This window comes from Choristoneura fumiferana, chromosome Z (genome assembly GCF_025370935.1).
Source record: "Choristoneura fumiferana chromosome Z, NRCan_CFum_1, whole genome shotgun sequence".
Taxonomy (NCBI): domain Eukaryota; kingdom Metazoa; phylum Arthropoda; class Insecta; order Lepidoptera; family Tortricidae; genus Choristoneura; species Choristoneura fumiferana.
This window is the reverse complement of record NC_133472.1, coordinates 37193901-37217452: the sequence shown is the minus strand read 5'-3', so window position 1 is coordinate 37217452 and position 23552 is coordinate 37193901. Positions and strand designations below refer to the sequence as shown.

At 36.5% G+C, this 23552-nt stretch overlaps 1 protein-coding gene across 2 annotated transcripts in view; it reads left to right on the top strand.

Annotated features, from left to right (window-relative positions):
- The window catches only part of LOC141436241 (probable cytochrome P450 305a1), a 28826-nt gene that overhangs the window by 4588 nt on the left and 686 nt on the right, over positions 1-23552 (top strand). Inside the window, exons 1-7 of one of the 2 annotated variants that reach the window (XM_074099136.1) lie at positions 9197-9373; positions 15467-15721; positions 16656-16871; positions 17403-17584; positions 19649-19742; positions 21030-21207; positions 21948-22207. In XM_074099136.1, coding sequence (XP_073955237.1) covers positions 9283-9373; positions 15467-15721; positions 16656-16871; positions 17403-17584; positions 19649-19742; positions 21030-21207; positions 21948-22207 — 1276 coding nt within the window. In that variant the 5' untranslated portion in view covers positions 9197-9282. Of the gene's footprint in view, positions 1-9196; positions 9374-15466; positions 15722-16655; positions 16872-17402; positions 17585-19648; positions 19743-21029; positions 21208-21947; positions 22208-23552 lie in introns of those variants that run through there. The other variant, XM_074099145.1, reaches the window with a different exon arrangement.

The following is a 23552-nucleotide window of genomic DNA, read 5'->3' as shown; positions in this document are numbered from 1 at the left end:
AAAGATTAAATTTCTCTTGTCCCGTCCTTATTTAAATACATTCCAGTAAAATATAGTTGAAATTCCGAATAAATGGCTTGCCCTTATACGATTGGCAGTGACGGCTGGCGGCGTTGTAACGTTAAATTTATTTCCTATAAACAAGTATATAAACTCAGACATCACCTATTAATTTAACCCGAATTTGCAGCTATGCATTATGCCGAAAAAATAGCTGCTTTCATTGTTGAAAGAAAAGTTACGTACGGTTAGTATTTATACCGATTGTAAACAAACCAGTAATTAATCATTATGTGCAACGATTATACCCAAAAACAGATTAAATTATGATTATATAATTGCTATGAATTGTTTTAAATGATCGCGCAATAGCGTTAAAAGAAAAAACAAAAGAAAATCGAGACGGTTTCCATTCAAGTTTTAACCACTTAAAAGATATATGACTCTAACTTAACACTCGGTTATTTATCAAAGAATTCATTGGTTACTTACTTGAGTATCGAATGGCACAACTTTATTTTTAGTTTGATTGTTTTTACTTTTATTTACACTACACTGTCGTAAAAAAATCACAGAGACATGGCGGGGCCACTTTGAGTAGGTACTTGGTGAAAAAGTATGGCCGCGCGACGCTAGCCGCGATGTTCTGAGCGATTTGAATTTTGAAATTAGAATTATTTTTGCCATTGTTCAAGTTAGTTATAATTGTTAAAATTACTTATTTATTTTATTATGACGTTACAAAGAACAATTTCTTATTTATCTATTGTATAAGTTTATAATAAAATTATTTTAACATGTAAAATGATCAATGTTTATTTCCGGTTTCCATACTTCATAAAGTCAGGAACAGACAAGAAAGCTTTCTAAGGATGCGTTGACGTTTCGATTTAGCAGATCGTTGTGGCGGACAGGAATGTTGGAACAAAGTAACAGCATTTAAATAATCAAGTACTTAACAGTTAGTGTAAAATATAGATTAGTAAAACAATCTCAAGAGTTTATTACATTTATTTAGTTGTAAGACTAAAATCTCCAATCTGGAATTTCTGAAAGATTTTCTGAAGATTAACCTTTCTGATTTTTGAAGTCAGACGTAGTAAATCGTCGGGTGAGAATGCGTTTGTGCCATATCCATTTTTTACCAAAATGGATTTCGAGTTAAGCTTAATATTTCAGATCGTGAAAAAGATTTCAAAAGATTTGCACAAATCGTTGCGTCAGAATACTTATTTTTTACTAAGTAAATTACATTCAATTTGTACCATATCCACGATACGAAATAAATGGTAATCACAAATGTGTGCTATATCCGGATATGGCACAAAACAATGCTTAAACTCAAGTAAACATTGTGACAAACGACATGATCTTTTACAATTTTGTGACATATCCACTCTGAATCAACTATGGAATTACCATTTATATACCTTCTGCCGCCTAATTTTGCCTAAAAGTTTACCACCTGAATGAGAAAAACATTAATAAAAGTATAAGTAAAAAAATATCGGACATTCTATGTTGACATTCATGCCCAAAGACGATAAATCTTTTTACAAGCTTATTATTTAGTTTCACCTGTCCCGTTGTCTGTCTGTCTGTCTGTCTGTAATCAAATCTTGCAAGTTAAATTTGACCGACTTCCAGTAGTCAAATTGACTTAAAATTTGGACGATACAATAATCTGGTAGTGACATACTGGTAGTCTGGCCAGGATCATCTCCACAGGGCGGAACTCTTCAACGGTTAATGGCATCGACTTGAAATTTGGTATGCAAATTTAGTTTGAGTGACAATGCAAGTAAAGTTGACAAAAAGTACAGTCAGTCATATGAAAAATGGATTTTTTTATCAAAAACTTACTCTGAAGTCTTATTAAAATAGAAAATTTGACATTACATATCTACGATATATAAAAAAAAGCTCTATAATTATTGAATTTATAATGGATGTGGTACAAATTTAATTAAAAGTAATGAACCATCTGGTGCCATATCCAAGTATTTGTGCCATATCATACATTAAACGATAAACAACTGTTCATTAAAAATGGATATAGCAATCGCAAATCTGCAAAAATCTCATTAATAACACTATACTGAGTGTATGTTTATTGTACTAAGAATAGTATATATGTGTACCTTTTTGACCATTTACTTTAAATTTACACTAAAATATAACTTAATGTAAAATTAAATATTTTGCTTTATTTTGCTCTCCTGTAAACCAAGGTATGAGGCGTATGGCACAAACGTATTCTCACCCGACGAAATGTGCTACTAGCCTAATCAAGTTAGCCAACAAGCAGTACGTTTTATTACTTTATTACTAGTACCTAAGTTTTATTTCGGGGGTCGCAACCAAGGTAGCCTGCGTGATACGACATTGTTTACGAGCAAGTGTGATGAAATAAAGTTTTGCAAATATCATTACAACATAGAAACAGTCACAAACCAAACAATAATAGTAGACTGTTGCACCAAGCAGAAAGTTATTTATCAGTTATTTATTTCGGTTTTCGGTTTGTAAATCGGCAATATAAATTACTTAATGCGAGGTGCATAATCTGCTTCTCTTCCAGCTATTACTGCAGGGCTACTACGAAACTCGAAGTTCGTGTCGTGCGGTCCCTCTGACACTTATAATATTTAATACGAGAGCGAGAGGGACGGTACGATACGAACTTCGAGTTTCGAGTTTCGCAGTAGCCTGTAGGAATAGTAGACGAGAATAAAACTCATGCTAAACAATTAATAGGAAAGAAATGTCAGAAGCCGCGCGATAACCGAATTACACGCGGGCAAAAGCTAGTTATTGTATAAGAATGCGCTAGACAAGTTTTACAAAGCAATGAAATACAACGTTTTAAACTTTCGTGATTCTCACTCATAGTCAAAATACCATATAGGACTCCACACTTCAGTCTACTCGTGACCACGGCAACTGTAACGTTGCCGAAACGTCGAGGTAAATACCTATTACTTGTGTAAAAACAGCGTGATAAGTCCCGTATAATGGTATTTTGACTATGAATGAAATACAATTCGTGGTATTCCGTGGTCTTCCCCTAACCAATACCAACAGAACTAATATCTATTGTTCGTGAAGGCAACACGAGAGCGATAAAAATGCGATCAGTTCCCCAAAGCAATGCATTGTTTCCAGAATATTTACGAATCAACCATTTTTTTTACAATTACCTATCACGGAAGTCAACGATTGTTGAGACATGGAACAAAATATCTACTTACGAGTAAGACAAAACTTTAATTGTTTTTTGTTAACAATATCTGATAATTTTAAAAACTGGCGACGTGTGTGTCGGTCTTATTAATTAACAGCATTAGCTTCATATGTTATGTATAACCTCATTTAATTTAAATTGATTTTAAATTATTATAATTTAATTTAATTTATACTTATCGATGTAAAAATATGAGTTACAAAAACGACCTGAAATAAATTATTTTTATTTATTTATTTTATTTATAAAAGCCCTGATTGTTCTAATTATAAATAAATGATATAATAATAATACTTTATTTATGCTTGCTAAGTTCAATTTGAGAAAACTTCACTTCGAGACCGTTATATCATCATTATATGTTGAGATTTCTCTTCTTAATTACTAAACATAGGTCAAACATACAATAGGTCTTTTATTTGGGTTACATGTAGGTATGTAAACTCTTTATTGTACAAAAGAAAAGAAACAAAACACAATTGACACACTTTGAGATACTTGTACAAAGGCGAACTTATCCCTGTAAGGGATCTCTACCTGTCAACCTTTGCGTAGATGAGAGGAGTAACCAGTTAGGGTCCGACAAAGAATGAGTTAAGAGTAAAAAAATGTGGAAGCTACTATACAGTCTTTTAAACATTATAATACATAAACTACAATATATATACCTAATACCTTAATACATACTTTTACATGCGAATACCACAAAGGAAATGTCCTCAAATGTTTAAGGAAAAGGTGTAAGCCACATCCTTCTCAAGCCCTGACACGCTCGGAAAGATATAAGGGAGCAGAAGGATTAAAAAGGGTGTTGAAAAGTAATGACAGAACGTGGATGTTCCTACGATCCCTTATAGGCAATCACTTCAGCTGAACCCTGAAATTAGACACGTGGTCGTACTTGCGGAGTCCAAAAATGTATCGTATACATACATTCTGAAGGCGGTCAAGCTTGCCAAGCAGCCCCTCACTCAGATCCAGATAGCCAATATCACCATAGTCAAGCAACGGAAGCAAAAGAGACTGATCCAGAGTAATTTTCGTTTGAAGAGGTAGAAAGTTTTGCAAGCGCCTGAGCGAGTGTAGCGAGGCAAAAAGTTTACGACTGATATCAGTCACTTGGGCCGACCAAGAAAGCGTTTGGTCTATTATGATCCCCAGATTTCTGACGGTAGACGAGAAAAGAACAATTGTACTATCAAAATACAAGTTTGGAACCACCAAGTCAGAAATCCGCGAGATAAAGTGTGGACTGCCAATAACTAGGGTAATTCCAGGATAGATGCCCCACTTTTTGAAAAAGCTTTATAACTCATTAATTCATCATTTTATAGCAATGCGTTTAATACGCATCATAACTATGATCCTTAATCTATTATTTTATTGTACTTGTTTTGACATATTTCGTATAGATTTTGTGTAAATCGTACTTTTTTTGACCCCTTAAAAATGGGATAGATGCCTACCGTGGGGGATAGACGACTCGGCGGCAAAAACGGGTTAGAGGCTATCCTCTAGTATCTATATACGGGTTAGTATCTTTATACTCTTTAAAATGAACAAGCTGAATTGAACATTATCAGTTTTTCTTTTCATTATTTTGAAATAATTAGTTTTTTTTGTGCAAATACAAGAGAACCGCACTAAATGCAAGTTTTGTATACGTATAATTTGTTTTTCGTAATTCCTGGTAAAACTTCGTCTTAGAGTCCTAGACGGTATTCCATGTTATGGCGATAGCCAAAATCAAAATATTGTTGACTCCTTTTTCTCTCTTCTTCATTTCCTCGAAGGCTGCTTGCATGCTACTACAATGCCCTGTTTTCTCTTATATTATTTATGGGGCATTTTGGCCCTATCAATAACATCATATCAGCCGTAGGACGTCCACTGTTGGGCATACGCCTCCCCCATATACCTCCAGTTGCTTCAGTTGGAAGGGACCTGCAGCTACCGCCCCTCTGCAACAAAATTATTCTATATTTAAACCAAGTTGAGGATAGATGCCCTTAGGGGCATCTATGGCGATTAAAAAACGGGGCAACTACACTATTCGCATAGGATAGATGCCCTTTTAGGTACTTAATAAAAAAAAAATAAAATTACAAAAAAACATACCTAATAATCCATGTAGCCCTTACGAATATAATTTCCACGCTCTAGGTTTTTGGTCTCTCTACGTTTTGGCACTTTATGACGAAACGCGTGCGCTCTTGCTCACGATGGCAGCAGCACCGAGGTTTGCGGGGAAGGCGCTTGCTATTATGTGGTGGAATTTTAGTCGCACAGTTCTACTACTAACCGAAATTAAAATCGAGGCATCTATCCCACTGAGGCATCTATCCCACTGAGGCATCTATCTTGGAATTACCCTGTTTCTCTTAAACGGGTTACTCGATTTGAATTTGTTTTTTTATTTGAAAGCAGGTTTTCTAGCGATGGTTTTTAGACATGTTTCATCAAAATCGGTTCAGCCGTTTTTGAGATATTGAACTTTGAAGTGACAAAGTAGGGGGTTTTCCAATTTTTTGTTGGTTAGGTTATTGGCATACGTGTAGCGCTCATTCCCTTCTTAGTATTTTGTATTCCATTCATGATATTTTGACGACCGGATGGCCAAGTGGTTAGAGAACCTGACTACGGAGCTTGAGGTCCCGGGTTCGATTCCCGGCCGGGCAGATATTTGTTCGAATAATACGAATGTTTGGTCTCGGGTCTTGGATGTTTAATATGTATGTAATTATATATTATAAGTATGTTTATCCGTTGCCTAGTATTCATAGTACAAGCTTTGCTTAGTTTGGGACTAGGTCAATTGGTGTCAAGTGCCCCATGATATTCCTGCGTGTCCATCGAAGAAAACAATACCGTATTTGTACGCGCGTACACACACTTCCCAAAACGAGCTTAAATATATACTTACATGCGAATAAAACGCTAGTCTGAAACAGCCCTAATAATCAATACTAAATTTTGATCGACTATAATTTATTGATTTAATGATATTGGTTATTTCAGTATTTTTATTCGTAAGTAAATATACAGGGCTCTATAAAGACTACATATTTGCGGCTTTTGCTGTTGAAACTTTGGGTCCGTGCAGTTCGGACGCTCACAAACTTTTTGGTCAAATAAAAAAATAATATTCGAAATTACCAATGACCATAGGGCTGGTGCATTTCTCGCCCAACGTATTGGGATCTCGATACAGCGCGGAAATGCAGCCAGCCTTATGGACACTCTTCCGCAGGGACCAGATTCGGGGGAATTGTATATATAGTTAAGTAATTTTTAAGATAGTTTAGTATGTTTGCGGCTTGGATTAAAAGCTTGTGAACCTCACACTTGCTGCCGGTGTGGTAATACAGTTGATGGTTTAGGCCGACACGGCTTACATTGTCAACTGAGTGCTGGTCGTGTATATAGACAATTAGACATGCGTCGCTTAACGACCTTATCCGCCGGGCACTCAGCACTATTGCTATAACGGCGACTCTCGAGCCCTCAGGCATGTCTGCCTCGGACGGAAAAAGACCCGACGGTTGTACATTGGTACCTTGGAGCTTAGGCAAGCCTTTGGTGTGGGACGTTACGTGCTCAGACACGCTGACTCCGTCCTACGTCAGAGGTTCTGCCAATAAGCCAGGGACTGCTGCCGACCACGCCCAGACAACGAAGTGCCGCAAATACGCGTTTTTAACGAATGATTACATATTATTTGCGGCACTTGCGTTAGAAACTTTAGGACCGTGGTCATCCGACACCAAAAAATTTGTTCGCGAGGTGTCGGATAAATAAGTTGGCGTCTCTGGCGATCCCAGGGCCGGGTCTTTTTTCGCCCAGAGGCTGAGCTTAGCCGTGCAGCGAGGGAATGCCGCAAGCATACTAGGCACGATGCCCCGGGTAGGAGAGATACAGGGTTTAGATATTTTTTTAATCTATATAATTGTTATCGTTTCTTTATAATGTTTGTTAAAATAAAATAAAGTTTAGTATAAGTACTTCAATTGTACGTTTTCAATACTGCGTTTGTTAAATGATATTGTAACGGATAACTCACGTCTTAAACCGAGTTTAGCTCGACATGTTACGCGCTATTTCGTAGCCCTTCTCCTCAGGAGCATCGCGATACGCGCCAACTGCCCGACGAACTGACTACTAACTGACTGATATTGTGACTGTCCGTTACAATCCTTTAATATGAGTCTCACGGTAGTTTCATGTTCTAAATGCGTTTGTTTAAATAAAATATATTTCACTAAGTATTATAAAATTATTATTACATAGGTACTTAATTAAGTTTTAATATCTTGTACTTACGTACGGTCAAGGATTTTATTTCTTGAGCCACCATGGAACCATTTCACAGTAAACGTCACAGTGACATCGCATTCATTAACAAAGAAAGTCGTAATGACTTTTCCTTTAAAAAGGTTCCATGGTGGTCTATGAATAAATTCCTAGACTGTACCTAATATTATGTAGCCTACTTGGCAAACTTTACGTTTTACATTGGGAAAGATTTTATGCGGCGATTAACCTACTGAGTGAAAACTTAGGTTACAAAATTTTTATTGGCCGTGTGAATTTTTTAAGTGTAATTATACCTACTATACTTACATATGTTTTCAATAAGTTGCAAAATACTATAATCATAGTAAAACAAGCTTTAAACTGAAGAAAAAAAAATGTTTCAAAAATAACGTGACATTGGCCCAAGAATTATGGTGACTTTGTCACAACTAGAAGAAAAAAAGCTTAATACTTTTCCTTTGAAAAGGTTCCAACACTGGCCCTTGAACTAGTTCCTAAAACTGTATTATAATATTAACAAGCCACTTGCATAACTTTACGTTTTACATTGGGAAAGATAATATGACAATCAACTTTGTAATAAACAATTGACATGCAAACTTGTCATGTTACAATTTTTTTATTGGCCGTTGACAATTTAAATTTTTATAAGTACTTAAGTGTATATTATACCTACTATACTTACATATGTTTCAATGTGAAACCAAACTGAAGAGTTAGGTAATATGCGTACGAGCATACTTTTTTTTACGTTATCTCAGTAAGAGTGAACTACTATGCATTCTTACGAGTATGCAGGTCTCGAAATTGTTAGATAATTAGGTATGTAGGTATGACGAATAGGTACAGTGTGACTAATGGCATGGCAAAGCGCGCGCTTGTCAAGTTAATTAAAGTTCAAAATTTGTTAAAAACCTTATATTAAACTAGCTTTTGCCCGTGGCTCCGCCCGCGTGGTATTCGGTTAACGCGCGCTGCTCCCTCGGGAACTGTGCATTTTTCCGGATAATAAGTAGTCTATGTCACTCTCGGGCCCATAAACTATCTCTATGCCAAAAATCACGTCGATCCGTCGCTCCGTTACGGCGTGAAAGACGGACAAACACACAAACATACAAACACACTTTCGCATTAAAAGCAATATCTCCGCTGTAACATTCCCTATTAAATAACTGAAAACCTTAGACACCCCAACATCCTTTTTAGGGACCCGTATACCCAAAGCGTGCCAACAGGACCCTATTACTGAGACTCAGCTGTCAGGTGTCTGTCTGTTCATCCGTCTGGCTCTATCTCTTGAGCCGTAATACATACACATTTTTTTCATTTTAAATTAGTTTAGGTACTTACTACATTTTTTTCAAATACTTAATTATTCAAAAAATAAATCGTTTGTTTTGCAAAGTCAATACTAAATTTAAATTTCTAACTCTACATTCGTAATTTGTACTAATGTCAGCTGTGTTTCGCCGTTTTTAGATAAAAATTAAACTGACATAAAAACGGTCAGTGTTAATTTTTTTTTTAGTGCTGGAAACGTGGAATCTTACACGTAATTAGGATACTGTCGTGAGTACCGCAACACTACCCATAAACAAATACAGACAGGGAATGTCAAGTGAGAAGAGTACAGTCGATCTTTGGTCGCCGACGCGTGCGCCGCTCCGCGATCACATCCGTCACTCACTCGGGATCGCCGCACGCGCACCCCGCGCTCTCACAAAATGATTACAGCACTCCTTTTTGCTTCATTAGTGCTATTTATGACAGGATACATACTCCAAGCAGTAACTAAACCTAAGAAATATCCACCAGGTACGTAAGCAAAACATAATTGTGTGTTTTATTTTAATGTTTCATTGTTTCACAACATTACAACTTTATTTTTTTTCAGTTTCACATTACGTAACGAATTTAAATAATAAGCATTTTTAGTATTTTCGAGTTTTTTAATTATTACTTAAGCACCAAGTCAGTTTGGTTTCGTGAAATGTTTTGACATTTCTAACCTAAAAGTGCTTATTACCACGGGGATAACTTAGGCTATTTTGGCAAAGTTTGCCTTAATTATTAGTGATTGATGGGTACGTGAGGTAAATCTACCAAACAACCAAGACAGTGATTTTAAGCATTGCGTTATGCGCTGAACCGCTCCTAGACGTACAAAAGGCAATTTACATTGATTACCTCCTCGTTGAAAACTATTTATGGCAACTGAATTCTGTCTCTAATAAGCGGCATACTCGTAAGTGACACCGCTTGCTTTTAAGAATTTCAGTGAACAAACTGATCTCAACAAAAAAAATGCTATAAAAACGTGTTCACCGTTGAAAATACTGTAGGAGTCATCGTTATTACGTTTAATTTCTTTTCTTGAGTTTAAGTTTTATTAGAATAAGTTATTTTGAATTCCACAGAAGACCAGATTTTAGCCAAAACTGGATATTTTTTTCATCAGCCTCCCACAGCTTGGACTATTTGTGAGATTTCTCTACTATTTCTGAGAAATCATCTCCATTGAGACTTGGTATTTTATTACAGCATGTTTTTGTTGGTATTTCACTCTTCTTTGTAAGATTTTTTTTTCTAATTTTGTGTACCAATGGCAATTTCGAGCCTCCGTATCTTTTTATAATTTGGCTTTTTGTTTTTTATACACCATTAGAAAATGCTCAACAGACTCTATATACATATATATGAGAGGTAATGGTGGATGAACGATGACAGCGCGAATCCAATTTGGTTCTGGTGTTTCGAGTTTAACTTTATGCAATAGGGAATATTACTGCAATTTTCTGCCGTCAGAGTGCAGCACTAGCACAAAACAGTAAACAGGTTTTTGATGCCATAATAACATAAATACCAATAACACAAAATACAGGGAGTCTCTGACCATCGCGCTTCCAGGGTTCGATTCTAGTCGCATTTAACTGAACTACTTTTGTTCTGCTACTTTAAAAAATATGACTACTGTTAATTTAATTTTTTTCATACAAATTCAATTTAAATTTTAATGTATGTGATACAATACTTAATTGACAGCACATTGATAAATGTTTATCTTAGAGATGCGAAATAAATGTCTAAAAAAATGTTAAGGCCCCGTACCAAGAGACAGATATAACACCGCCATGTCCGATATACTAAAAAATTATGATCAATAAAAAAAATTGAAAATGTTACAAAACTAAATTAGCTTAGATTCGTGCGTAGAATCGAACCTTAAAGCCAGAAACACCCTGCCTGTATAATGAAATCTGACTTTGTCCTGGAGGTTTGTGCTAGTGTCGCCCATGTGTCGCCCCTATGGACACATAATAACTTAGCATAATAATGACAAGGTGACGTTTTTGACATGAGAGACATTCCAGAAAAACCCTATTTCTGCAATACTTAGCATTGTGACTTTTTATAAGGCAATTATAACAAACAGTGTTTTCATCGCTTTTCTTAGTCTCTTTTGCTTCTGCAGATACAATGCAGGCTGCTGTAGGCGTATTTTTAGGCATGCTGTCGTGAGAGTTGTTGTACGAAAAACTCGAAAGCCCGGGGACGAACTCCGCCCTAGAAAGTCTTATTCGTTCTTCAGTTTCAACTTCACTTCTTAAAAATCCTAAAAGAAGCCAAAAAGATGGCTCTATTGGTCTGAACGCTTGGGTCCTTGTACTGTATCTAAGACCTATCCCACACGCTAACAAAACATTTTCAGGTAGCGCAGACTCCACCAAAGGATAGAGCATAGCCTCGTATTTCTCTTTTGTTACGCCTAATGCGTCTAAAGCCTGTACTCATGTCATTAACTTATCATAATAATGACCTAGTGTCCAAAAATTATTCACCCTTTGCTTGACACAATACAAGTCACAGCAGCTCGTGCACATAAGTTTCCACAAGAATCTCGTCCCTGGCAAAAAGGCTTTTAGGGTTAAATCAATTGCTAGTCCTTGTGGGTTGTTCCAAATAATAAAGTGTCTTGCACTTGACTCCATTTATTACTAAAAGAGAAACACATGTTAGTATGCGGTGGTGGGCGAAAGACTACTGAAGCTACATACCGTTTAGCCAGCGCGTGTTAACCATATCGCAAGCTAAGCAATCCTGTGTCCCTACACTAGCCCTCCCCTAACAAAAAAAAGAAAACCAATAAAAACTTAAAATTACAACACATGAAAATAAGTATTAACAAAATGTAACATCATAATAGGTAGTAGGAAATAACAATCGCTAGCCTTTCGCGAGCCGAGCACATTCTGTAAAATCGCTGGCCGGTGCTCGCTTTTATAAAAATTCGATGTCTAATTCGCGAAATTTAGCACGCTACTTGTACATCGATGTACAAGATGACACACGATGCTATTCCTAAAATTCACAATGGCAGATATTATCGAGCACTCGATTACCGGCAACATAGCGCTCGCGGTATGGCGTGCCTCGCAAACGCCTCGTCCACGTATTGCTAAGTAGGTATATCCAGGTACTTACTGTTCCCGAATACGTAAGTAGGAACCCATAGACCTAGCCTTCTCGATAAAATCTGACCATTAGGTACTACATAAGCGTATTTAACCGTATTATCTTGCCGCAGGAACGTTGCTACGCACAAAGTTAATCGATAAATACGTACTGACTATCTAACTAATTTTGCACAAAATTATTCTATGAAATTAAAACTAAATAGACAAAAATAAACGTACTTAACCCTACACTGCAGCACTGACACTCGCGACCCGCACTTTTCTTATTCCCTTCTGTGACGACAGGGACGGGCGATGCCTAGCCCGCCATGGTACGAAAAACGAAGTCGAATGTCACGGTAGTTCGTGCTGCTGCCTCGGCTCCTGTCTTCTCCCGGGTATCCGCTGCCTGCGGCACCCCGCGAACGCCGAATCCGGTACTGGCCTCCGAGATGGTTTCCGTGAGCCTCCTCTACACGGCTCCATCTAGAACGCAGCTGGCCCACCTTCCACCGGCCTCCTAGCGCAACACGTGGCATTGCGTGGCCACGCGGCCTTGCTAGGAGGGAGTAGTCTCTCGCCAAAAGTCTTCCATTCCGAGCACAACCAAAAAATTAAGTCCAATTCACAGGGGTCACCAATTTAGGGTTAAATTAATTGCTAGTTCTTGTGGGTTGTTCCAAATAATAAAGTGTTTTGTACTTGACTCCATTTATTACTAACAGAGGAACACATGTTAGTACGTGGTGGCGGGCGAAAGACTACTGAAGCTACAGACACACTAAGCAATCCTGTGTCCCCTAAGGCTCTTCAAGTGTTCCAAAGCCGTACCGTTAAGGTAGCTCGTGCCGGACGGAGGGAAACTTTCCACCAACTCGCGTACGTTTGAGTTTACTTTCATAGCTTGTACGAGATACTTACTGGTATTTATCATCATTACTCGGCTCAGTATCCTCATAAATTTTCTGAAATTAGCCCCAGAAGCCTAACCAATTTTATTAAATATTTAAAAACGCCACAGCATCGCAGCAGGTCAGACACAAAGGTGAGACATGACGAGGATGATGTTTTGATTTTTTAAATATGTATGTATGTGTATGGTTGGGTACTGGCCAATAAGAACGGACTCGTTAAAAAAAATTATGCTACAAAAGAAATACTAAAATCGGCGGGAAGGGTGACAATATTTACCGACTCGATTATTGTCAAACTGACATGAGTTTCTATGGGCGTGTACAAGAAAAATCGGGTCGGTTTTTCCATCTCGGTATTATCCGGGCCGGTAAAGAGTGTCACACGGCGGGAGCAACGCAGTCATTGGATTTGTGATAAATATTTTTTATTTCCTCGCAGTGATCGTGAAAAACACAATGTTTAGTCTTGGCCAAAAGTGCAATAGATGATCTCTTATTATCGAAGGTCTCCCCTTCGGGTCGGCCTTCAAACTAACTCGCTCATCTATTGCTTACTTTTCAGCCTCTACAACAATGTACTATATTTAGCAAGTACAGTCAACGTCATAAATAAGTGATCAATTTGGTACCTTCTCACTTTAACGTGATGTTTGAAAAGCCTACGAAATTGTGTAACGACTGAAAGCGACAAGGTACAGAAATGATCACTTATTTATGACGTTGACTGTACCTGTTGTTGTTTTTTTCTTTAATATGGCTCTGTCAATTGGAGGTCAATTTTGCCAGTGCCTTTGCCGTTCTACGGTAAAAAATTCTAGAAAACGAAATAAATAATATGAGAGATAGCTACAATCAGCCAAATATGTGGTCTACCACCCTTAAGTTGATCGTTTGCATGTCATAAAACAATAATGCCAATGATGCCTTGAAAGTTCGACTTTATCGACATATTCATTTGATAGGAACTTGTTTAAAAAATTGATAGACCACTTATTTGGCTGATGGTGCTCATGGAATATTTAATTACTATGAGTATATTTATCGGAAATATGTCTAGCTAAACTTATCCTTCTAAGGACGTAAGGTGTCAAGAGTTCAATATGAAGAATTAGTCCTTTTGTGTTGGCAGGGTAGAATACACGTCGTATTGCTAAAATGTGGCTACCGGCAAAATATTTATGTCTTACCAAAGAACATCGGATGGATGGAAGAACAAAAAAAAATAGTTTATATTTATAGCAATGTATTATAATAGGTTATTTTCGGTAAACCGTAGAAGTTTCTATGTACTTTTATTGGCAGAACAGGTATCCAAATAAATTAAATACTCCCCAAGTTACTATTCCACGCGGACGAAGTCGCGGGCAAAAGCTAGTTCGTCATATTTCTGAGTGTACTTAAAAACAATATAGTGGTCGTTTTTTATTCGCCATACATCAAATTAAAATTTGACAATATTTCCATGAGACAATATTTCATTTTCGACGATATTGACGATGAACAATTTTCCATGTTGATGTATTTCAAATTGTCATTTTTCTGCTTTGGTGTAAATTGGAATGAGTTCAGCTAGTAATATGTTTATAAAAAATATTATTGAAATAATACTTTATATATTACTGTAAAAAATATGTCGTCAATTTTTCCACGCGAAACAATGTTGAGAGCCGCTGGCCTTTTGTATGGAAAATAAATTTCGGAAAATTCCGAACTATTTTTCATACGGAATTACCCTCGTCGGATAATTCCTGAAAATCAAAATTTCTTGAGCTATACAGTACTGAACTTATTCAGCATTACACAAAAACGAAAAACTATCGAAAACAAAAACAATCAAGTCAAATACTTACCAAATTTCAAAGATATTATTGTTCGTGTAATTCCGAAAATGCAAAAATGCGGGAAATTTTACTTGTCTCAGAAAATGACGCATGGCACACGTACGCTCACTTGTAGCGACTTAAATCAGCCGAGGCGGGGGGAGCGGATGAACATGGCGGCTAAGTTAGAAATGCCAGACTAAAAAATAATGGCCAGTTTGGTAGAAAATTGAGATTATTAGAATTACCCGATTTTCGGCATTAGCCGAATGCACTTAAATCAGAACAATTAAAAAAAAAGAAATAAAGATAATAATAACAATATTATAAATGTAAAAGTTTGTGAGTGAGTGAGTGAGTGAGTATGTTTGTTACTCTCTCTTATAAGATCTCGAAGCAACAACCGCTGGGCTTAGTCATGAAATTAGACATGATTGTTTTTAATGTAACGTCATTGAAAATCACGATTTTATTTTCGGGAGTTCCCAAGGGAATTTTTCAAAAATCCCAAAATTTCAATTCAGCTGCTGGATCTAATGAATGTGCAAAGCCGCTGGTAAACACTAGTTATGAAATAAATAAACGCACATAAGAAAACCTATTTTGCTAACGGTACTTTTGCTATGGTAGACCGCGGTCCGAAATATTCTACGTAAAAGGGGGCTTACTATTTTTAAGGTGTATACATTCATTTATTTTCATGTTTTTTACTTGTTCCAGGTCCAAGATGGCTGCCGATGGTCGGGTCCAGCAACGCAGTACAAAAATTAACCAAATTTTACGGCTCGCAATGGAAGGCACTGTCTCATTTAGCCAAAGAGTATTCAAGTGAAGTTCTAGGTCTGAAATTAGGAAGTGACTTAGTGGTAGTTGTCTATGGAGATCGAAACATACGACAAGTATTTATAGATACAGAATTTGAAGGAAGACCAGACAGTTTTTTCATAAAATTGCGATGTTTTGGGAAAAGAATGGGTAAGTTTCTAACGGAGAAGTATTGGTCTGACACTAGCATAACGAATAACGAATTACCCGACCCATATTTCTTCATCTAAATATGCACAAATTTGGAATATGCAAATATTTGGTTCTCGTTGGATTGGGTAAATTCAGCTGTTTTGCGGCATTTTTTCCTCATTTCATTACCGTTTCGGCAAGTATTATGCTTAGGGTTAATTTTTTATAAAAACTAAAAACAATACGGACACAGTAACTTTAGTAGCTTTAACTTAGCGACTTGTCCTTCCGTTGTGCTAATAAACATGGGAATGATGTTAAGGCTGAGTTTCCACCAAAGATGTGCGAGGAATGTGTTTCTCATGAACCAATAGAAACGCTTCATTTACTTATCCTCGCACAGCACATCTCTGGTGGAAACAGCTGAGCAGAGCGGATACAAAATTGCACAATAGAGGAAATAAACAATTACAAAGAAAACAACTAAGGTTTAACATACATAGCACAATTATAAACAAGTGACTGACTCACAAACTAGGCAAGGCGACGACCAGATAGCCTAGTGGTTAGAGAACCTGACTACGAAGCTTGAGGTCCCGGGTTCGATTCCCGTGTCTGGGCAGATATTTGTATGAAAAATACGAATGTTTGTTCTCGGGTCTTGGGTGTTTACTATGTATTTAAGTATGTATCTATCTATATAATTATATTTATCCGTTGCTTAGTACCACTGATCTTAGTACCCATAACACAAGCTTTGCTAAGCTTACTTTGGGACTAGGTCAATTGGTGTGAATTGTCCCGTGATATTTATTTATTTATTTATTGTTTATATGTTTTCATGCCTTAACGCCTTTTTAGTACCTGACTTTGCTTTCTTATTAGGTACCTACAAACTTTAGGAGTTACGTATAAGTTAATTGATTTCAGACCTCAATTACCTTGATTACAGGTATCACGTCCGCAGATGGACCTCTATGGTCATTACACCGTCAATTTACTGTAAAACATCTCAAAAACGTTGGGTTTGGCAAGACTGCAATGGAAAAAGAGATACAATATGAAATGAACAGGATCGTGGACTACATAAGTAGTAGTAATAAACCGATCACCCCCAAGAACATTTTTGCTTCATCTGTTATGAATGTTCTATGGAAGTATGTAGCAGGTAAATTATGCGGGTTTTTATGTACCTTTTTCTTTCATACAAAATTTTCCGAGTCACTTCTGTGACGCCCATACTGAGTGTATGAAAAAAACGTCACAAAACTGTAATTTTTTTTTGGTCATTTAAACTATCTGAATCGATTGTGCTCTTGATTCTGTGTAGGAAAAACCATATTTTTCCAAAAAAAGGAAAATTAATGAAAATGCCCTACTACCGTTTTCAATTTATTAGTAGTTTAAGAGTAAATAGCAGCCTAAGCTATGAAATATACCTAAACTTGGAATATTCGGAACAAAATCCTTAGAAAACTATTATTTAATTGTTTCGTAATGGCTACGGAACCCTATTCCGGGCGTGTCCGACACGCTCTTGGCCGGTTTTTTTCTTGTCTAAACTCATAGTTCAACGAGATATGCTACTTGTTGGACTGCATTTTAGGATTCATACACTATTAGGTTCCGAATCTCTTTTAGGTTCCTATATAAAATTTGTTTCCGAAAATAAATATATACCGTACATTACACATTTCAGGTGAATCTATAGCGAAAGACCGTTTGACATTACTATTGGATCTACTGAGTGCGCGTTCTAAAGCATTCTCCATGGCTGGAGGTTGGCTTAACCAGTTCCCTTGGTGTAGATTTATCTTCCCCGAAGCCAGTGGATACACATTAATAAGAAGGATAAACAAACAACTAGCAGATATTATTGAGGTATGTACAGCTACTTCTTAACAGAAACCTAAACTTAGGAGTGGCTCTTACTGTTCGCTATTCATATTCGAGCTCAAAGCATTTATAACAGATGGTATATCTTCCGCCGCCTAACTTTGCCTAAAAGTTAATTGCCACTACTAGTACCACAAAAAATATAAAGGTATAATCCCAATAATTGAATAGGCACTATACCGTTAAGCGATTCGAACACAATCCGGAAGTAACGTAAAGGCGTCGCATAAAAAATGTACCTATGTCAAAAATGCGTCAAAACTGAGTATTAGTAATGAACTTTTAGGCAGATTTATATGGCGCGTGGTATAACCTATGCCACGAATAATCTAGATCAGCCCAGCCTACACCACTGTAGGTAAGCTTGAGACTTTAAATTTGGCGGAGTACATGTACATTTTAACCCTTAACCAGGCAAAGGGTGATGTCTCCCACATAGTATTTCATTTACCATAGTCCAATTTCAACTGAAAATCTCCTAAAAACATTATAAATACTGATCCCCGGAAATATGATTTCATGATTTTCATTCACAACACGCAACTAAATCCAATAAAGTATCTTTGGTAGCCGTTTAAATTCACTTAACCAGTCATTTAAGTAATTTGTGGCAAAATCCGAATACTTTACTTCATTTTGGCGAAATAAAAGTAGAAAGGTCGGACGATTTTTTTGATAGTTTGTAGTTTTTTTTAGTGGTATAAGATAATGTAATCCTATACTTAGCTAAATATATTACATGCATTTTTGTAATATGACTAGAATTAGGATGTGAGATGCCACTATCCCATTGCCTTGTTAGAGTTTGACCATGTACCTCCCATAGCCCGGTTAGATGTCGAATCTCTTTTTTCGACTGACTTTTGCCTTTGGCTTTTGTTACTTTTTGGTACTTATCTATATATACGTTAATTATATTTATATTTACATTAATTATATAAAGAATGTAATGACTCTAAATTAAATATGCCAGTTCATTACCTTGACAGGCAATGGGAATACCGTATCCCACATTTTTTTTTCTGGTTTACAGAAACGTATCCGGCTTGTAAATACATTTTGAACAATACATTCATAATGGATGCAAATCAGTATAAATAACTTATTAAGACACTCTCGTTTTTGTTTTTTGCGGCCTGATAAAGGGTTATTTTTTTTAACTCACTTTTTGTCTGGCTCTAACTGAATGCTCCTCTCATCCACTCAAAGGTTGACTGGTAGAGATCCCTTAAAGGGATTAGTTCGCCTTTGGGCATATATCTCAATGTTTTTCAATTGTGTTTGTTTACATTATTTGTACAAATAAAGAGTTTACATACATAGATACATACATTACTTGATGATCATATGTAGAGGTGAAAAAGAGCGAGCCAGCTTTTTTTAAAAAAAAACTACGTGTGCAATTTGGGCAAAGCCTCGGGCATAAGCTATAGTATATAAAATCTAGTAGTTCAGTAGTATCTCTATTGGCACAGTCGAATCATCATCATCATCATCCCAGCCTATATACGTCCCCCTGCTGGGCACAGGCCTCCTCTCAGAACAAGAGGGTTTGGGCCATATTGTAGTTTTAGTTTATTTCATTTTAATCTAGTTTTAGTTTATTTATTGTATCCACCGTTCATAATATCCTATACCTTGATTAATAAAAATTTTACTCCGCCAGATAGATTGTCACAAAATGTTGGACTCGCATTTATTCTATTATCAATCAAATAAAAAAATACAAAGATGAAGCGCGTGAGAGCGAAATGAAGCGATGAAATATGTACCTGTTTTTCAGATTATCCGATTCGATATTGGATCATATATCATACATTTAACTTGCCCCGATATCGTATCGGCGTCCGAACGAAAACACTCGAGAGTGAGGGCTTATCTTCATATTTTTTGTTTAATTTACAAAAGAAAAAATACATGTCCAAAATCATTTGATTATCTAACTAGCGGATTAATTTGAATTTTTAAAGACACCAGCATATTACGTCGACGTTAAAATACGACACCCACTTTACCTTTAATTTTTTTTTATTTTTTTTTTCATTTCAGGAAGCAATTGAAAATCACAAGAACAAAGCCACAAATAACGACTTCATATATTCCTATCTAGAACACATGAAGGACAACAAAGACACATTTACGGGTAAGGAACTTCGGTAGTAGTAATAACTCACTGCGTATGAGTAGGTCCACTGTGTATGCCCACGGTGTATGAAGGTAACTTCTGTAACAGCGTAACAGCCTTTGATCTTGGATAATAGTGAAATGGGCATTTTTAGTAAGCAAGGCGTTTGTTTATATTTTCATAAGTATTTGACGTAGTTCATAGACAAAATGTGATAATTTGTCTTAATGTCACCTGAAGTCTTAATTACTACCAGAACCGCTGCAGAAACACACATACTTACTGAGTAAAGTATAGTAATACAATTTTATTATTGACCGTATTATCCAGGGTTTTCAAGAATAATGTAAAAAACGACAAATTCATTATCACTGACAATATAGATTACCATGTGGCTGTTTTGAAAAACATTAAGATATTCAGACTTTTTTTTATTGGTTGTGCTTGAAGAGCTATTTCACACAGAATTTTAAGTATCTCGGAGAATCGCAAGTACCTTTTAGGTATTGATTTGCTCCAAGGGGAACAGAATTGACTATTTGATATTAATTTCAGCTTAATACCTCTTGTTATACATAGTGAACACATTTCATCAAGATCAGGACAAATAGAAAAAATATCCACAAACATGTCGTTTTTATTGCATTTTTTTGTAAGCATGGCTTTTTGTACATTCTAATTTCATAGCAAACAAAATAAAGAAAGAAAAAATATCGCTTAAATACAGTCAAACTCAAAACTAGAGAAATAGAGCACTGAAACAGTGACAAAGTAGGTACTAACTAAAGTAATTAGAGTAAAATCCCTAATCTACAGAAATGCCCATCTAACGTCGTGCACCTCCATGTAACTCCAATGCAAGGTCAAGTGGTATTGGTACCTATATGAAATCTCTTCGCTCACCGGCTGCCGTGTGAAGACGCAATAATATCTGTAACTCTAGTTACACGTTTTATGGTTACACCAGCCTTTAGCTGCGGCTTTGAATTTCAATTCAGCGATTAAACTAAATCGTAATGAGTATTGCCAAAAGTTATTAGTTTGTTAGTATCAAAACGTTTAGATCTGCATTAAAAATCATTCAAGTTGCATTACATTACGAGGCCGTAAAGCGAACGATTATGAAGTGGTTAGTCGAACGCCGCTATGTAATGCAAATTGCACGATTTTTCTTGCAGGTCTAAAATGGGCTTTAAACAAGGTGTTAAACTTTCTGTTGCGCTCTCTCTCCATATTTTTAGTCAAATTTTTTATTCTTTCATAGAGTTAAGAGTCTTACTCTGAATTTGGCATATCTTGTTACAGAAGAACAATTAAAGGTGATATGTCTAGACCTCTTTATAGCTGGCTCTCAAACAACGAGCAATCTGTTGGAGTTCGCGATTCTCACAGCTTTGAGGAATCAGCACATACAGGAGAAGATCTACGAGGAAATCACAAGAATTATTGGGGATAGCACACCATGTTGGACCGACAGCCATAAGTAACTGTTTGACTTACTTTTATAGCACTTGTTCCAACGTTGACTTTGAACTAGAAGCGAGTAGAGCTAGAAATTACATGCATGACTGCAGCGGGATGCGAGTAATGTTCCAATAGTTTAGTCGCTGGGCTGTAAGTGAGTTGAGTATACGAGTGCGACGAAAGATTGCTCGCATTGTAGAGTGAAATAAATTCTATTTTTTCTCTTAGCGAGAGATTTTAACTGACAAGCGAGCAATGTTGAACGAATTTTGTCTCTGATAGCTCTTGTCGCTACGATAAACTAGTGGAAAGAGAATTCTTGCCAGCCAGCGATCAACTATTAATGCATACATGCAATACGTATCTCTTGTACTGACGTGGGATTTTAATCTTTTATTTGAATCACGTACCTTTGTGCACCTAATGTCATGTTGACATCTCATACATTTGCCAGAGAAATCATAGCGAAATAGATTATGAAAAGGTTCCACCCTGGTGGATTCAGTTTTCTTGACTGTAACATTTAGCCAAAGTTCAACGTGTAAGTAACGTAGCCTTGAATGAAAAATTTTGGGACGAGGGATGTTAATTTGAACTTGCTCGGTCACTATTCACTGAACGAAATATTTGCTGTGACATTTTCTATTTATTCTGTGTAGTTTTTTTCATTTTCATTCATAAATTTATTAAAAATATTGTAACAATAAAAAAAATAATGTAAAATGTTGTATGTACATGCATTATCTGTTTTAATTTCAGGCTGGTTTACACATCCGCTTTTCTCTTAGAAGTTCAGCGTTACTACACAATAGTGCCGCTCGCTGGTCCGAGGAGAGTCCTTAGTGACACCGTCATAGGTGGTTATTCGATCCCGAAGGAAACCACCATATTGTTGGCAGTCGGGGACCTCAACTTCGATCCAAACCTTTACGACGATCCTCATGAATTTAAGCCAGAGAGATTTATCAACGAGCAAGGCGCGCTGAAGAATGCAGAGCACGTTTACACCTTCGGGTTAGGTAGGCCGCCTCTCGATTCTATTTACAGTTTGGGATCCACTATAATACGCACTGATGAGGTAGATAAGCTTCTTTTGAATCACTGATGGCTATTTGTATTCCTTTGTTATCAGATTTCGTCATTTTTACATTTAAATAGATTTCATCAACTATTTTAGTTCACATTAGCATGATCGGCGCATTTAGTGGGTAACATGCTTTCGACTGTGTAAATTGTTATTAGTGCATAAGTATATAATAGGTACGTTTAGCATTGCTAAGTATTGCAAACGCCTTTTTAACTAGTAAATATGTACAGTTCACCATTTTGATTTTTGGGCCACCATAGAGAGGCGGCTTATGTTAATTTTATCTATTCAAGGGGCTGTTTCACCATCCATTGATTAGTGATAACTGACGGTTAAATGTGATGCCGTCTCGATTTATTTTGTCCGAATAGACGGAGACGGCATCACATTTAACCGTCAGTTAACACTAATCAATGGATGGTGAAACAGCCCCTTAATGTTTATAACAATGCTTATCGAATAATAATAATTTCATTTGTCATTATTTTATACAACGCGTAGAACTTCCTTTATTTCTTTAGTAATTTTTCTTACGGACTTATAGTAGTAAATAGACCAAACCTTTAATAACTTCCCAACATTTCGCATGCATGCATCATGATCCCGGTTACATATAACCAATAATCATCAATATGTTCGTGTATTTATTTTGGTCATGTACATTACTCCAATTAACCTTGAATCATTTTAAATTGTCATTTTCACGTTTTTTTTTTTAATAAGTAAATGCGAATTCTTTATTATTGTGAATTGGTCGTAAGGATTACAATATATCCGTCGTCCTCGTTAACTATGTCTAGCATGTTATGCGTGGGCTGCTATTTTGTGCAATAGTTTCTGTTTAACTACTTAATTTAATCAGTGGCAGGAAGTTTCAATTGAGATAAACTTTTTCTTTGTATTGAACTTAGTAAATTTCGAACTAAAGCAGGGAGGTTCCTTGAAAGTTCCCGAGACATATCTAGTTAGACTTTGCTCCGGGTGCGCTTTAAGAGATGTTTTCAAAGACAATGCTGATCCTTAGAAATCAATGTTATAATTCATTTACCACTATCCAGAGGAACGATGGGTTTCATGAGATAATTACTAATCTGTTTTTAAAAGCTTTTATTTAGTTTCACCTGTCCCGTTGTCTGTCTGTAATCAAATCTTGCAAGTTAAATTCGACCGACTTCCAGTAGTTGGATTGACTTGAAATTTGGTATAGGTACTTATATAAATTGCGTGACAATACAATAATCTGGTAGTGTCATCCTGGTAGTCCGGCCAGGATCGTC